A 17,887-nucleotide genomic window follows, 5' to 3' on the forward strand; every position below is an offset into this window, starting at 1 on the left:
GAACTTTCTGCAATTACTGGTTGCCTGAGTATGATCTGAAGGGGTTTTTGAAGTCTCCATAGTGTCCTGTCATGTTCCTTGACTGAAATGTCATGATGAGTTAGCAGTAAACAAGCATAATTACAGTCAGATATCTTATGTAGAACAGAAAACTTCACATGTTGACACCATCCTGTTTCACCACACCAGCCATGAGAAGCTCTCCTCAGCCTGACTTACCCTGTCAGAGGACTCTTGATCCTAGGTGGTCTTTGGCTGAAGTTGCTGTCAGCCAGTGCATATTAGAGTAGCATACATTTTAATCTTACTGTGTACTGAAGAGCAGAGCTGCATGTGAACTTGAGCAGTAACCTGTAAAAGTGGCTTAAAGTTAACTCTGGATCCCAGTTCCTACCCTGACAGGGAAAAAAGTCCCCTAAACCTGAACTGAATGGTACATGTTTCTTCATAAAAACTATCTTAAAGCCAGGCAATACAAAGTTATAACATTTTATGAAAAACGTTGAAAGGACTGTCCATCCTTCAGTTCAACAACATCCATCTTCTYGCAGATCTTATGTACAAGATATCTCACACCACCTTCCTAAGATATTCTCCTTATTCCGTGTGCTGACAGTATTTTGGCTCTTTTTCTGTTTTCTGTCCTCGATGATCGGAGCTCTGACAGTCATAAATACACTAAGCTCAATGCAACTGTGTGATTCAGGTGTGTGTGTATTATGAGATGCATGGAAATATGTCTGTCTCTTCAAATTTTCAGAGGTAAAATCTGTGCAGAGTTTTTGAAGGGCCCCTGTTCAGGATTCGGTTTGACCGACCTATGTCCATGTGCAGACCCATGTGTGGTGCTTGTCACCAAAAACTACTGCATCATAGTAGAGCAGAGTGACTCCTGCCCTCTGGTTCAGCTCCCTGAACTGACTCGCTGCAGGCTCGAGGCTGTGTGTGAGATTGAGTGCTGCTGTGCAGGTCATCCTCAGTGAGCCAGGAGGCAGACTGGGCTTTGCATGGAGTCTGAAGCTCTTACATGGAGCCTAATGGCAATGCTAATTTGGCCTTTTGAGTATCTGCAAGCAGAACTCCTGAGGGGCACATGCAGTTGCCTGGATGGGTTGGGTTTGTTTGGCTGAGAAAGCTCAGAGCTCAGAAGGCAGAAGGAGGTAGTTGAGGGTTGGAGAAGGCAGACAGTGGCAATTTTTTCACTTCTACAGTGGCCAATTCTAGCAAATACAGATCCAATTTATAATACCAAGTGCTGAATATGCCTTCAGTCTTGTGTTGTGGTGGAAGCTGCCACCTTCAGCCAAGAATTAGAAACTCTGCAGAGCGTTATGACTGCTTAGCAGCTGCCCAGTAATAAACTGCGATGTATTAGCATCTCAGCACTTTACAATTTTATTTAAATGTAATAGTCCACTCATACATAGTCCTTTTTGCTAGGGGCTTTGCTGTGACAGCATTAATTGTCACCTCTTTTGTTCAGGATACATAATTGCCCGTTATTTTCCTATAAAGGCTCCTGAGCATAAGGACTGTGGCTGGAAAACAGGGACTTTTAAATATTTTTCTAAAATGTGTTGAATGGTTTATTTACTCATCCCTAATGACTTCCTCAGAGGTGTGGCAAACAGGAGAGAGCTTTTAGGAAATCCCAGTTCCCAGCTCCTTAGTCAGATAAAGTTCCCACTAAAGTCAGTAAGCTATTTTGTCCCCCTAGGAGTCCAGGGTCATGCCCTGTATGTGCTGGCGTAATGCCAGCACCATTGATGAGACAGAGGGTTTAATGGCTTCTTCTGAGTCATTATGGTCCATCAAGTCAAAACCTGCTTAGGAATTTTAGTGTGAGAATAATTGGCTGGATAGACTATCATAGCTCCTTTAAAATGACTGCCAGGTAAACATGGGTCTCATGCACAGGCAGTATATTCTCAAGTTAAAAATCTGTATGAAATATGTGATGGGTAAACTTTTATCTCATATTATAAAATCCGTATCAGCTTGATTTCACTGTACAAGCTGTAAAGAAATGTCTAAATCCGTTACGGATTCAGAGCCATCAGCCTGTTTTTGTTTCAAGCCAAGTTTGGATTCTTTTAATTTGAAGAACATCTCAAAAAGACTTGCTTTTGAAAAGTATGTGGCATTTTCAGGTGTATGTTGTTTAGAGAAGCAGCAAATGATTCATTAGGTATTAAAATATGTGTCTGCCTAACAATACAATAGCAATGAGATGTTTTTTGGAAAGCAGTTCAGTTAGACTGATAATGGGATGAACCACAGCTAAGCACCACAATCCAATACTGTTCCTGGAACCAAAGAGATCCCATCAACCCAACTCAGCCCAGAGCTGAAGGGGGTGTATGGAGCATAATAGCAGTTACAACACCTTACTTTTTCTTACATTCCAATTTAAAGGGTTTTATTTTGCTTGTCAGCAAAAAGTACTGCATTGTACCAGGGCATGAGGAAGCACAAGTGGAAATGAGCAGGCTAACTTCCTTACTGAAGCTCAATGAACTGAGAAAATAAGCGGCAGAAAAGAGATAAAAAAACTCACACTTTTTCTTAGTCTCTGGTTTTATTAATAACATTATCCTTTATTAAAATGACTGTATTTTTTAAAAAGCAAAACATTCTCTAGCAATGACCCTGAAACAAGGCCCAGATGTTGTGATGATCTGTAATAACGCTGGTAGTTTTAAACCTCAGACTGAGAGTTGTATTTTCTGTTTCAGGGCATAAATTCATTGTCTTTGGGAATCAGAAAGAAATGTTAGAAATGTTTCCTCTTTGAGGGTACTTAAGAGAAAAAGTTAGTTGGGTTCATTATTGAGTGAGGGGGGTTGAAGGAAAAGAATTTTAGAGACTGGTGAACATCAAATACTGGAGAAAATTACAAAATAACTGTCTTATTGTCCATATTCAGATCCCAAGGTGCATTTCAGTTATCCTGTTAGAATGGGTAGTCTCTTCCCAGTTTTATGAGGAAAAGGTTGCAATGCTAGGATGACTATATTATATTTTAATCTGGATCATATTTTACAGCCATCTAAAAAATCATCACTTAACAATACACCCCTTATACTGTGTATCATCAAAAAGTAAAAAACCAAAACCTTAAAATCTTTGTGGCAGGAGCTACTGGGGAAATATTCACATTCAAGCAGAAGAGTGAAGCTTGCTGACACTTTCATTTTTTGCTCCTTATAGTGACACTGTGTGGATGAAACCAGGAGTACACATACAGAATAAGGTTAACAAAATCCTAGTTAAAATAGTAATGCCTGCCAGTTGTACCTAGCTCTATTTATTAGGCTTGGACTAAAAAAAAGAAAGAAACTGCTATTCATATAGAAGAGTATATACCCTTTTTATTACCATAGAGTTTGGTTTTGAAAATGCATTCTGATGCACATTTTATTAGAGTTATTACCATAAATCTGACTGAAAATACATCAGAAGGTGTTTGCATAAGCTGAAATTCAAAACCCCTCAAGGCTGGCAACAAATCCTCCACAATCCACACCTTGTATAGAGCCCAGTAAAGCTGCCAAACTCTGCTGGGCTTAGGGTTGGGAAAATAAGGGATATCACTTCTGCTGAAATGCTCCTGGGTAGGCAGCGCTGAGGAAAGGTGGTGGTAGGCAGCATGAGCCCTGGCTGAAGCTTTCCTCAGCGTGCACATGTGCAATGGTGCTCGCCTGTGCAGCTTCTCCGGTGTCTAACCAGATGCAAACTCTGCCACTTTTCCTGACTTTGGGGCAAATACTCTTGCGTCTGGCCTGTGATTTACTCTCAGGAAGCGTTAGGCACTTGATTACCTCTAACACCTATACACGCTATCAAACTGGAGTGAAATCAGCTGGCAGACTTTTGTTGAGGAGACAACACTCAGGCAGACATAGATACCCATACAGTGTAATCAAATAAGCTTTGTTTCCATAGAAAATCAAGCTAAAAACATAGATGCACAATTTGCTGCTTGACCATGCAGAGCAATATATGCCATCAGCTTCTATCTGCCCATTGACAGATAAATTAAATGGTCTTATTTAATTCATCAGTTTAGTTGGAGACACCTGGCAGCCTTCTTGCCCTGCTCTTTGTGGTCTTTTCTTTCCTGGCTTTGTTCCTGTGGCAGTGTTTCCCTCTGCGTGTCACACAGGAGACCTGGCAACAAGGGGTGCCAGCCTGCACCATCCACATTGCACATATGCAGGCAAGGCAAAAGCGAAGGGGGTGCTCCGTACCACAGCTCCTCACCAGCACATGCCCTGTCAGAGATGCACAAATCCCCAAGCAAGGCCAGAAACAGGCTGTGTCGCCTCAGACCTGCTCCCTGAACTCCCAGCCTCTTTCCATGGCTATATATGCGTGTGCCAGTCTGACCTCTCCCCCAACTTTTAAACCATCAGCCAGTTTGAGCCACATTTAACAAAGAGGGAAATTCCTCAAAAATGTTAATGTACCGCTGATTTTGTGAAAATAGCAGGGTAAAGGAGAGGGATCCTATTCCTGCTGTCACTGAAGGAAACATGCTTAAATGCCTCCCTTACCAGCCAGCAGGTTGGAGACACTGTAAGCCAGACTTTATTCATTCCACTGGTCATGGCACAACTTTAGAAAAACTGAGGGAGGAGCGGGGGCATGCAAGAGTTGTTCACTGCTGCATGCTATGCTCTGCAGCTCRCCCTGTATGCCTTGCCAGTTTGCAGCGTCAAGCCTTTGGCAGTCCGTGTGATCATCGAGATCCCCAAATTTACCTTGTGATTCAGGAGATGGGTAGTGCAATTTGCAACAGCTACCTGCTGCAAATCTGGGTGCCTCGGCATGAGCTGAAGAGCGTTGTGTTAGCCGCAGCAGTGGGTTTGGCAAGCTGCAATCACACCTTTGTGTGCCAGTTTCGCAGAGCTGTCAGGACTAGACCTTGTAACTCCTATGGTGTTTCACTCTGGAAAGAAGTTTAGGTTGAGGGTCTATAACTCTTGTCATTCAACATTTTGTGCAGGACTTCATCCTAGTCTAGCTATGTTCTCTTGCAATTTTCTTTCTCATATCATTGCATCTTAAAATTAAAGCCCTCTGTCCTATCGCCCTTGCTGCCACAGAGTAATCAGGKTAGCTGTCCCTGGAAGAGGATTACCCCAAACAGTGTATCTCAAAATGGTCTACCCCAATGTGTCTCAAAATGGTCTAATGTTCTATTTTTACTTCAGTAACGGACACTTACCATTAATTTTGGAGGCACAAGGAAGACAAACTAATACAGGTCCAGCAGTCCTGAGCAGAAAAATTAATTAGTTCCCTGCATACCTGAGTTGCATGTGGAATCAGACAGGTGGCTAAAACTTTGTTCAAAATTAGTTGAATGGAGATGGGCCTTTTTGAGTTAATGGGCAGAAATGTAATATTGTGCCTAGCTTAAGGAAAGTTGTTCTATTTGCAGTACTGCAGAAAGAAGAAAAAAATGATAATTGAAGAAAAATTTTGATGATGTGGTTCTCTTAGTAAATTGGGAACAATGACCCTTGAAGGACCATAAAGAAAGTGAATGTCAAGATAATTTATTATTGTTACATTATCTACCTCATTTTTCACTTTGTCTTACTGAGTTGTTATATCCCTTACAAGGTAATGCCCCAAACATTAATGAGCACCTTTTTATCTTCCATGGGTGTGCAAAAGCAACAAACAGCTTTGGAGAAAAGTATTTTCTGCCAGATTTATGCGTGCTTAATTGTTTGACACCAAAAATAAAGTATTCATTCATATATGTATTTGAGTATTTGATTAGCAAAGCAGACACAGTCTTTAGAATTGCTGTATGCGTGTGAATCCCCCATACACATTTGTCTGAAGTAGCATTTGAAGTAGCAGCTATCTTAGTTCAGGGAGTCAGAGGAAAAAAAAAATCATTGACACAGCTAATTGGCTTGTTGTTGGCTTGTTTTGTTTTGTTCTGTTCTGCGCTCCAGGAGGGCCAGTTTCTACGCCTGTCGCCTCGACAAGAACTTGTATGTGATTGGCGGAAGAAACGAAACTGGCTACTTGTCCAGCGTGGAGTGCTATAATTTAGAGACGAATGAATGGCGCTATGTGTCTTCCTTACCGCAACCTCTGGCAGCCCATGCAGGAGCAGTTCACAATGGCAAGATATATATTTCAGGCAAGTGCCTTTTCCAGTTCCTGCTGTAGAAGAAAACCCAAAACCCAAAAATGTAGAGCTAAATTCCTGCTGCAAGGCAATGAAGGTCTTTATTTACATTAATTAACAAAGGTATATTTACTTTGCAGGAGGTGTTCACAATGGAGAATATGTCCCCTGGCTATACTGCTATGACCCTGTGATGGACGTCTGGGCCCGAAAACAGGACATGAACACAAAGCGAGCAATCCACACTTTGGCTGTAATGAATGATCGACTGTATGCAATTGGAGGAAACCATCTGAAAGGTCACATTTTTAATAGTGAAAAAGCATTTCAGTGTCCCCCATCTCCTGATAAAGAATATTTTTGTTAGACAGTCATTGTTAAATACATTAAAAAGCAGGCAACACAATTTAACAGGACACTTGAGCCAGCAATTTTGAAAACATTTTATGCAAATTATTTTAAAATTATAACAGTACATTAAATATATGAGTAATGAATGCTTTAGATAATAAAAATGGGAGCTTCCATTACTCAAAGGCATGGACAATTTGTCATTACCAAGAATTCAATGAAACAAACAGATTATTCTTTGACCCGAAAGTACCAGCAATATTTTCCTCTGTAAATCATTTTCCAAAATGTGCAGTTAGAGAGAGCTTTATTCAGAGCATCACACAAAAACAAGCTCCCGTTTTAATGAAAAAAAGCAGCCATTAAATATTAGGACTAGACCCTTTAGATTCCTTTTTAGTATTAAATGTAGCTTGTTACTTACAATTTTTTGTTAATTCCTTTTAGAGGTCTCTTGTTTTTGCCTTTTGAAAAGCTCTCATATTAAAATTACTACTACTTAGGCATCTGGAATTCATGTCTTAATACTTACATGCCATTGCTATTACTGCTAAAGAGATTCTGTTTAATCCAGTCAGTTCAGACAAAATGCACAGTTCCTGCTCCTTTGTCCCCTGACAATATTTGTCAGTTTATACTCAGATTTTTCTTTGTTTTTTTTTTGCTTTCCTTTCTTGTTTCAATAAAAACTCTCATAACAGCAATAGATAAAATTAGCCAGTGATGCAAAAGAAAGAGTGCTGTTTAGTGCCAGAAATACTTGCCCATGTGCCTGAATGGCTCTGGCCCCTACGTCGCAGTGAGACTCTGAAATCACACGCTGCTTTTGAAAATCTGAGTGTCTGTGGTGCATATAGGGGGCACAGTCTTASGTGTAAAATTTCCCCGGTAAATGGTACTGGTGCAGAAACCCTTGCTGCTAGGCGAAGGCTGTTTTGCCTCCTCTTAGCCCCAGCCCAAGTTGCAGTGGATGTTCCTGGACTAGCCGTGAAAGGAGGGATGAGGTAAAAGTTGCCTGCACAAACACACCTGCAGATTTTATAGAGGTTGGCTTCCCAGTCCAGCCTCTTGCGGAGGTCCRTAGCATTGGCTTTTTCTCCTACTAAAGTAACAACATTAAGATGTCACAGCCCTCGGTATAGCTGCAGCACAGGGTTTGGTTTGCCCAGGCTTGAATTGCTTCCACCCTGTCTTCTCCTTCCTTCTTCAGCCAGTTTCATGCAGCATCCTCTGGGAGAGAAGGAACTTCTGATGAGCGTTGTATTTTTACCTCTACCGTCCTTGACTGAGATGCCTTTAGTATGTATGAACTGCTTGCTGTTGCGAGACGTATTTAATGTCTAGGCTTCTGGAAAGCCTTCTGTTGTCTGGAGGAAGGGGTTTTTGGAAAACTTCAGTTTCTTCTGTGGAGTGGAACAAGAAAAGGAACTGCGAGTGAACAGAAGAGGGAGAAGATTGAAGTGTGGATAAAATTGTCCCTTGGTTGGGAAGAGCAAGGCTCTCTCATAGCTCAATAGCAAAGCAGTCCTTTGTGAAGCTGGTTCTTTATACTAGTGTCAGCAGTGCATTTACCTCTTCACCACTGATCATGTGTATACTGCAGTTTATTAGGGAGCTTTCTGACAGATTCTGGGCACACAGCAGTGGCCTCTCTACGGCCCCTTGAAAACTTTACAGCGATGCAAAATAATTTCATCAGAACTCTTCATTCTTGACATAAATAATCTTACAAGCAGCGTCATTGGGAAGTACCAATATCACCAAATGCCTTTTTCCAGAAAATCAAACTTATCTTCTCTTTCCCGTCTTCCCTTGATGGAGAAGACAGTAATGTCAAGTAAAGCATCCTGGTATATTAAAAAAGTCATAATTTTACTGCAGTGCTTTGACAAAGAAAGTAGCTTGAGATTAGGAGAAATGCCTAAATATTAGAGCAGGAACCAGGACTCCTGGGTTCTATTTTGTGTTCAACTCATCTATTTGTTGTTAAATATCACAGCTTGAGAGTCTTGAGACCCGTCTGCCCTTTGGTGATTGCAAAGCAGCAGCTGCTTGAAGCCATTCTCCCACCTCCACCGGGGAGGACGGAACAGCCATTCTTTTGGTTACGTTTTCTGTCACCTAGATGACTGTCACATCACAACCACATGCTTAGGTTACCCCTTAAATCAGCTTAAAAGTTGAAAGTGGTCCTGAATGTCACAGCTTTCTTGCTAAGCACCATGTCCCTCTGAAACCATGTGGCATCAGTTGTCTTAGCTCTACTTTGATTGTTTGTCATTGGTTTCACGGTGAGATTTAAGCTGGTGATTTCTGAATAGGTTAGATCTGCTGTCCTTCGAGAAAGGCTGCCAGACCAGTCTTTCCCTACGTGTTCAAACTGGCATTAGCATGGATAGGTGAGGTGGAATATTACTTGAATTTGCTTTTATCATTGTTACATTATTATTGAGTGTTACTTTCTGATCTGTTCAGGTTTTGTATGCACTTGTACTTCTGATTTGTAGAAGACCTGTAGAACTAATGGCAAATGCTTTTAACAGATTTACTTGAACCAAAATAATAATTAACGTCACAGGAGATGGCTTAAACATATGTGGCAATATTTTATTAGAAAAAGTTTAACAGTAATGTTATAATCATAGTAATGTAATTGTAATTGTACATTAATAAATTTAATAACGTAACAAATAATAAAATAGTATGGCTATAATACATATTCTCTTTCTCTCCACCTTCTTCTCCAGGTTTCTCCCATCTTGATGTCATGCTTGTGGAATGCTATGATCCAAAAGGCGACCAGTGGAATATTCTTCAGACTCCTATTTTGGAGGGGCGCAGTGGACCTGGCTGTGCAGTTCTGGATGACAGTATTTACCTTGTAGGAGGCTACAGCTGGAGTATGGTAAGTACCTGCTCTGCCAATGCCAATGACCCTACGTTCCTCTGAGCTCTTGTGGCCAGTGTGTACCTTACACAGGTGGGCCTGAGAGGAAGGGAGGGATGAACTACCTGTTTTCAACTTGTGGACAACGTGTAGTATGTTTTCAGCTTTGTGCTTTTCTCTTTAAATAAGTTATTTTCAGTTTGTATTCACTGATAGGGGGTAACACAAAAAACAGATGTAATGGCAAGAGTGATTGATGAGGCTGAAAGCCTGTAGCTCTGCTTATAAGACGCTGTAAAGAAGGCTGATTTGCAAAGGCTGAGCGCTCAGCCCACATGAAAATGAAGTCACTTTAAGAGTTCTTAAACTAGTTCTTAAACTAAGGCCCCAAACCATCAGCCGCTTTAAAAAAAAAAGCTTTTCATCTTTAAAGCTGATGTGTCGCATGGATTTTACTTAGGCCATGTTTCAATATGACTTTTTGTTCTCTGTTGCAGGGGGCCTACAAATCCTCTACAATTTGCTATAGTCCTGAGAAAGGGACTTGGACAGAACTAGAAGGAGACGTTGCTGAGCCACTAGCAGGCCCTGCTTGCTCAACTGTCATACTGCCAGCCTGCGTACCATACAACAAATGATACTCAAGGAGCACTGACATGAACACTGATTGGATTTGGGAAAATAATGACGGGTGACATAAATATTTTAATAGAACAGACTTCCTGTTAAAACAAAGCTACATAATTGACCCTTATTCTATATTTATGCTTTAGGAGCAAACTAAAAGAAAACAAAAACAAAGTGTTGTCCCATCTCAGATAGATGCCGGTGTCTGATGAAGCAAGTAGCTAAAACACACCGAACATTACATGCTGACAGACTGCCATTTCAGACTGATTTTAACTTTTTCCTGCTGCAGAGATATTCCTCACATCAAATTTATCTTTGAAAAAATGAAGGCTAAATGTTCAAATACAGCCTGAAGAGACAAGATCAGTATTGTGCATTGTATCTACCTGCATGTGATCTGTGTTGAAGTCATGAGGATGTTGTTTTCACGAATGCTTCAGAATTCAGATAGTGAAAAGCTCACACTGCTTTGCAGAATTGTCTCCTCCTCTGTAATCCTAACCTACAGCTACTTCACATGCTTTGCAAGCAACACAGCATCAGAAGATCATTAAAGGTAAAGAAGTATCACTGAGTTTTTGCACAGCTTGGCTTCTGATACACTCTGCCTTCAAAGTTCCCATGTGTAAGTGCAGCAGAAAGCAGACTGCAATGGCCATGCTTTACAGAGCACTTCTTGCAATAGCAGTTCAGGGATTAGGATCAAATTCTTCTCCTAATCACACTGGTGTAAATTCAGAGTCACTTCACTGAAATCACATGGAAAGACTATTTCTAAATTAGTGTAACAGAATTTTTCTCCTAAACCTTAAATTCTGGGTTTGTAAGGAAGTTATTTGCATGACCACTTAACAAAGTACCAGAACCCACACTTACTTTCACCAGCCTGTTAGATATGAACATATCTGCTGTTTGCTTCCAAAGACAAGAACACTGAATTTAAGTATAAGTGTATTACTTTGGACTCTTAAAACATTATGCACAATATTGAAGAGACACTGGAAAGTAGTTAAAATCCTCTGAATGACTGATCTTAAAACATATTCTAAAAGATTTTTACGATTGATCCAAAGTAATGTGAAGCTAGACTTACACTGCCTTATAGCTTGTGTAATTATTTACACATTACAAAGCAAGTTCAGAGTGCTGCCACATGGGACCAGTAGCATTTAGGACTCACTTTATGAACTCATAGTTGCATGCACAAATCAGGCTATCCATGTTGTAAGCTCATGTCTTTCTGCCCTGGCTTTGCAGAAGCAAAGACAAAACCTGAGCCTGTTAACAAACATCTACACCTCAGCATAGCATATGTGAAATTCTTCCATTGTGATTTACTGGTGTTTTGCATCTGTTACCCTCAGGGCTATCTTCTTCGCTGATTAAAGTTGACATTGCTCCAGTGAAGCCAGTGGATGTACTCTGGTTTATGTCAGCTAAGAATCTGGCCTTTAATTTGCATAGTTGTAACTGGCTACATCAGATAAAAGGCAAAGACRACTCAGATCCTGCATTTCCAAACCTGTGCATATCTTTCATGACAGGTCTTAATGCCAGTGCATTAAGCAAGAAGCGGGCAACTACTGTAGGTTGGTTTCTGCTGCAGAGGCTAGAGATGGGAGGAAGAATTCATTATTTGCTTTGCAAAATAGGAAGAGAATGAATGTACTCAGAAATTACACTATATATTGAAGCTTGAGAGCAATATAAATAATGGAGAGCAAATACCATGGGACTGTTTCTCTCTGGCATCAGTCCAGTTTTATTGCAGTGCAACTCCCTTGCTTGCAGCAGAATTACACAGTTGTAAAATTGGGGTAATGCAGTAAAGACTGATACCATACAAATGCAATAAACCAACTGATGAGGTAGCTGCACGCCTGGAAAAAAACTGTTTAAACAAAATAATTATCTGAAGATGCTAATATTTGAATGTGCCGTTGGGGAGTTTTCCAGTGAGCATCACTAAGGAACTCATAAAGGTGGAGTGTATATCCTGAAATCTCAATCCATTTCTACTATATAGTGCAATCTTAGTTGGTTTTGTATTTATTTATATTGTTCAGATCCAAGGGATCCCTTGTAAAATATATTTGGTGCAATCATGACTTTTTTTTCCTTTCCTGTTGAAAGTATATAAATATAAATATATATAAAAAGGAAACTGTTAAGGTACTAAATGAGGAAACCTTGAATGACATTTAAGATCAGGATAAGGTCTGCCATTAAACACTGATTGTCACCTGTCTCTGCTAAAATGTACCATTTGTAAAGGATATTTGTTGTCCTTTTAAGTGGTTCTTTTTTTACCAAGATAATTTAAAGATTTATGAGGACTGTATGTAAATCTTTCTATCTTTCAGGAAGGCATGACCAAGGAAAGTGCTAACTGAACAAGTCACACAAAGAATGTAAATTTTGTACAGTATTAGACTGTGTAAATGAAGCTTGCTTGTAGGGGAAAAACTTTAAATAAAACTTTATGTACTAATTCAACTGTCTGCCATGTTCCTACTTACAAAGTGTATGTATAAATAAGATCTACATTAAATTCTTTGGAACTTTTTTATCATGTAGATGTGTACACTTTTATTTTGTGGCCGTGCATAACAGTCTCACTGTTCTCCAAGAGCTGAAACTGTGAATCACCTTCCTTCCTTGAGCGCACACGCTTGGCCGGTGCTTCCACCTGGGAAAGCCGGACCTGTGTGCTGGCAGGCAGAGCCTGCCCGCAGCAGAAGACAGATGCTGCCGTGCGCTTGTGCGATGCTGTGGCACGCTTTGCTCTGCCCCTTCTGGCAGCCCGTGGCGGGCTAAGTGAAAAGGCACCCGTCAGTTACATGCAGTCTCGCTTTCTGGGAAGTTAACACTAGTCCGTGCAATTTCTTCCTTCTTCAAAAATTCCCTGCTGTAGTGATTACCCCTGTGAACTGTGAGTATTTCCATTCCTGGAGGGGAAGTGCTGGCACGGTTGAGCAGTGAAGGAGTTGGGACAACAGGTATTGCCAGGCTGAGAAGGTAGGGAGAAGGCATGGATTTTGCCAGGAAGCATAGTTAGCTGCTATGCTTTGTGCCTTTATTGGTGCCTACTAACCCTTGGACGAGGACCTTCCTATGCAGAGCAGGTGCTCGGAGCAAACAAAAAGGCAGTCCTTGACCCAGCCAGTTTAGCAAGTACAAGCTRTGCTTGGAGATGGCTGCAGGCATAATGAAAGAGTTCGAAGGGCCTGTTTTAGAGAGAGGAGATCCTCTTCAAACCTTTTACAAGGAGGAGAAAGTGCATGCCAGCGAAGAGACTACAGTAAGATACTGTGATAAATGGGGCTGGTTTTGCAATAAGTTTGATTCAGGTCAGAAGAGAAAGGGAGGAAGAGAGATTTATGCATGTGTTTTAAAGTAACATGGGAGAAAAAGGAAAACCTAGGAGAAGCTGGAATCACCAGACAGAGAGAAGATTTAGAAAGGAAGGGAATGAAGCTGGGGGAAGACATAAGGAAATAGGGGGAAAAATTGGGAAAAATAGAAAGCAAGAGTCTGAGAGATGAGAAAGTGAAAAGGTCTTGTGGCTCAAGGGCAGAGAGAAAGGGAGGTTTAAAATGATGAGGAAGGCAGAGATGGTTTCTCAGAAACACACATCAGAGCAATCCAGGAAAGCAAAGACAAGGGAGATGATGTAAAGAATAGCAGAGAAGCAAGAGAAAATGCAATAGAGAATATGAACATTAAACTAAATAAACATTATGTGATGGTGTCTCTGCTATTTTCTTCAGCCAATGCATTTAAATGTTCTAGCTGTCAAGGAGGAAGGATTAAATCTGCGGGGTACTTTGGAATTGCAGTGTTCAAACTTTCAGTGTATGGTCTTCAGTGAAATACAAAACCATGAGTTAGGTGCCTAGCATCTCTCTATGATGCCTAGAATGAGACAGGCACCCACCTACGGGTGGCAAAGGAGGAGAGCTGTCACTAATAGTCAGCAGGAAACACAAGAAGAGCAGGCGTGTCTCAGGCCCAGCCCCAGCTGGGCTGGAGGGAAGCATTTTCCATTTCTGATTCACAGATCAGAATCTTCTTTGGGAGTTAGACACTTGGGATGTTTCTCTGTTTTCCTTCTTCTCCTGCTGTTCCTCCTGCCAAATATTAATCTTCTCTTCTCCCTCCTCAGCATGACTAACTCTCACCCAAGTCCTTTTGTGGAGCTGGGCATAAAACAAAGAATAAACCAGTGAATGGGGTTATTTCCCTGTCCCTGACTCTGAGCCATGTTCCCACCTACTATTCAAGAAGCCTGAGAAGAGCAGATTGCTGCTAACTTGCAACCTATATGTGTACCCTTAAGGAGGGCTCAGTTTGCATTTCAGGGAACATGCTTTTACACTGATTAAAGCATTGTCTTCGAAGATACTATGCAACCAACTCCCAAAAGCTGTCATTGTTTGGGAGCTTTTCCTTCACATTTGTATCTTCCTTCCTGCTCTTAATTCACTGACTTTCTATATTCAACTGCATTTGTGAGACAATTTATGAGAAAAATCCATACCAAACCTCATTGTATGTATCTCTTTATATTATAATTACTCACCAATAAGATACTATAGTTCTCTTGCTTTTAAAGCACAGGCCTTTTTTCAGCTTCCTATTTAATTTGAGCTTTCCTGGTACAGACAAAGGAGACAGAAATCACAAACAAGTGGCTGCTAAAGATGGCGAGACTGTAGTTGTCAACATATGCATCCTTGAGCAGTTTAAGATAGACAGGCTCATTTCTGTGGCAGTGCAGCAACAGAATAGAATCAGTGTTCCCGTCGCTAAAATTCAGCCCGAGGAAGCAGCAATGGCAGCCCTGGAGGTCAGAGTGGTTAGTAGGAAGCGAAAGTACACTAATGAATTCTAGAGGGCTTGTAATGCCATAAAAGATTCAGTTAATCTGCAGCATAGATGTTGATCAGCGAGACTGAACCCAACTCTCTGGACCTTGTCAGATGTATTCTATGCATGTCAGTGTTCCACACCAATTACAGATTTTAGAAGACGCTCTCATGCAAAACCATATGCCTTAATATATAAGCCAGCTCAGATGTAACTAAAATTAAAATCTGACTGTGGCAAATCTCTGTGATCCTGATATATGAAAATCCAAATAAATGATTTGTTCCCAGAAATGAAAAATAACTTCAGCAGGAAATTTCAAAATTACTTATGCAGGATTAATCCAGTTCAATGAATGCATCTTACGTTGATTAATAAAGCATTCCTGAATTGCAAAGTAAAACGAGAGGAGACTTCTGGTGCTGATATATTTCTATATATCTGAAGCAAGAGAGAAATGTGTGCTTACAAGAGATGTGGTCAACCAGTGTAAACAGAGATTGAATATATATAGTGATTTTTCTAATTGTCTCTGTTTTCTCCCTGCAGCAGAAAAGTACCTTTGTATCATTGATTCTTTCTTGAAGAATATTGGTACCATGTTACCTGACACACTGTTGGATAAGAACAGGGCAACTAACACGATTTTACAATGACTCCAGTTATCAACTAAATGACATCTGCAGTTTTACCCAGCAAAAAAATGCAAGAAACTAAATATTAGCAAAACCTGAGCTGCCTTCTCCTGATTTTTTGCACACAGAGTAGAAATCTTGGTCAAGTAGCATTTGCTTTTGTGAACTATTGCACTTAGATTTAATTGGCCTTAGAAGTGAACAGATACAGGGAAACTATTTAGAAAGTGGAAGTATGGGTAGGAGGTGTAAGCAAATTAGCATTTTCCCCAATTTTTTTTTTCAGCATCCACAAAAAAAAAAGTTGGATTTATTTAAAGTGGTATTATCACTTTATCTAAAAACTTCAGTTTTCAGTCATCACAGTGTTTTCAATAGAAATATGTATTAATGGTTGAGGTAGGTCGTATTTTGTAAAATACCTTTTTTCCATCTGATTTTCTCTTTAAAAAATGGTTCTTCCATATCACCCTTAAATATCTTCCAGAAAAACACACCGGAAGAATCATATTTATAAACTTTGCTTATATTTCAGGATCTTGTGTGGTATTCAGCTTCTGATCCTTTGCAACTAATTTCCACTTCTTATTTTCATTTGTGCAAAGCAATTCAGTATGCCACTTGCTTTCAGAAAGCTTTGGCTGATTAAGAATATTGTGTATGAACAGAATAAGTATATATTAAATGTATTTTCACTATGAATACTGAATACCTAAATTGATGATCCATTGTATATATAGGAACAAAAGATCTGGTGCTTCTTGTGTAGTAACGGGTCTCTAAGTCTTGAGAGGTGTATAAATATACGTGTACATACAAGCACCCTAAAAGCTGGAACTTYGGAGGCCAATAGTACTTCATCAAGAGGATATTAGGACTGTTGTGCCACTGTTTTTGCTAAAGCTGTAAACTTGGTGATAGCACTGCATCTTGGATTTTTTTTCTTTAAAAATCGCCTCTCTAACTCTGAAGATCCTATTAGTCACAGCAGGGAGCATAACCAGAAGGAGGATGTCTGTAGCTATAGTAAGAGAGTACATTAAACTGTAGGTCAAAATCATGACTGAATGATTACCTTCAGGGTGAAAGTAAATCTTCTAACTTGCTAGAATGGTAGGAAATGGGACTGAATGGGGCTTCCTGAGCTCACGCTGTCCATCCCCACACTGCAGGGAGGCCAGTGATACCCAGGACATTCCTGACAGATGGTTGTCTGACTTGCCTAACCTTTGTAGTGACATGTGACAGCATATAATCATCCTCATCTTTAGAAAATGCTTCCTAATGTCTAACTTAAATGTCTCATTAGTTTTAAGAGATGATTCCATGAAGAACCTAAAAGAGAAAACAAATATTTTCCCAAAAGTTTGTCAACAATTAAATCACCTAAAACATGCATATATGACACAACATTTAGAGTTACTTTTACTTCTCCTACTCTCAGTGGACAAGGAGAAGTGCTTAATCCCACTCTTTTTGCAGCAGCTTGTTTTTGCAAATCCAAAGACTATTAGTCTTCACTTTTCTCTTCCCTAGGCCTGTAATTTTTAAGTGTCTCCTCACTGACTATAAATTCACCAGCAACAAGCAGTCTGAGTTTTCTCCTCTAGATGATCTCCAGCTGGCCCACTATCTTCAGCTACACTTTAAAGAGCACAGAGGAGACCAGAAGATTTCTGTCTAATAGAGTAATGCAGTCCAGAGTTGCAGTGGATTCAAGCTTTGCAATTAGGTCTTTCCTTCGCTATTAAGACCCCCTACAATTTACCCAGTCCAGAGCTGATCAGACTGGTATTTTGGCACTGCTCAAGATGGTGAAATAGCTATATTTTAAGAAGTTATAAATGCTTCTTAGCAGCATTTCCTTTGAAGATGAGGATGAAAGCCATGACCTGGCTCTCCAGGATTCAAGTACTGAGTCCAATCCGACAAGTTTTAGTGAATAATGTTCACCTACAGGACTGTATAAAGTTTAATCTGTTGTAGGAAAGTGTGACACTTTTATCAGTGGTTGGGCACTTAGAAAAAAAAAAAAAATCCTGGTGTCTTCTAAGCTCTTCTGCTTCTTTTAGTGGAATAAAATGAAATATACTTATGAAGAGTTATGTCTGGCACACCACCACCTCTTGTGAATTATTCTCCAAGCATTCACTTTTCCATCATATATTCCATTGGTTTCAAGAGCTACAAAATAGTGACAATATGTGAAATGAAAAGATGCAACATTTATCCAACAGAGGTCCATTTCGACTAGCACGAAGGTGTCATTTTCTGGATTCCTTGATTTTTTTCAGATGTGGTTTGAGGGAGGATAGTTTTCATGGCTGTATGGTTTTATACTTCAGATAATGAAAACAGCAG

The 17,887-nt window shown here is 40.2% G+C and overlaps 1 protein-coding gene across 1 annotated transcript in view; it reads left to right on the top strand.

Annotated features, from left to right (window-relative positions):
- Nucleotides 1–10,184, top strand: part of KLHL14 (kelch like family member 14) — a 60,049-nt gene extending 49,865 nt beyond the window's left edge. Inside the window, exons 7-10 of the mRNA XM_026072830.1 lie at nucleotides 5,976–6,166; nucleotides 6,295–6,453; nucleotides 9,253–9,410; nucleotides 9,890–10,184. Coding sequence (XP_025928615.1) covers nucleotides 5,976–6,166; nucleotides 6,295–6,453; nucleotides 9,253–9,410; nucleotides 9,890–10,030 — 649 coding nt within the window. The 3' untranslated portion in view covers nucleotides 10,031–10,184. The remainder of the gene's footprint in view (nucleotides 1–5,975; nucleotides 6,167–6,294; nucleotides 6,454–9,252; nucleotides 9,411–9,889) is intronic.
- The last annotated feature ends 7,703 nt before the right edge of the window (nucleotides 10,185–17,887 follow it).

The sequence above is a fragment of the Apteryx rowi genome, unplaced genomic scaffold (assembly GCF_003343035.1).
Source record: "Apteryx rowi isolate R43461 unplaced genomic scaffold, aptRow1 scaffold_352, whole genome shotgun sequence".
Lineage (NCBI taxonomy): Eukaryota > Metazoa > Chordata > Aves > Apterygiformes > Apterygidae > Apteryx > Apteryx rowi.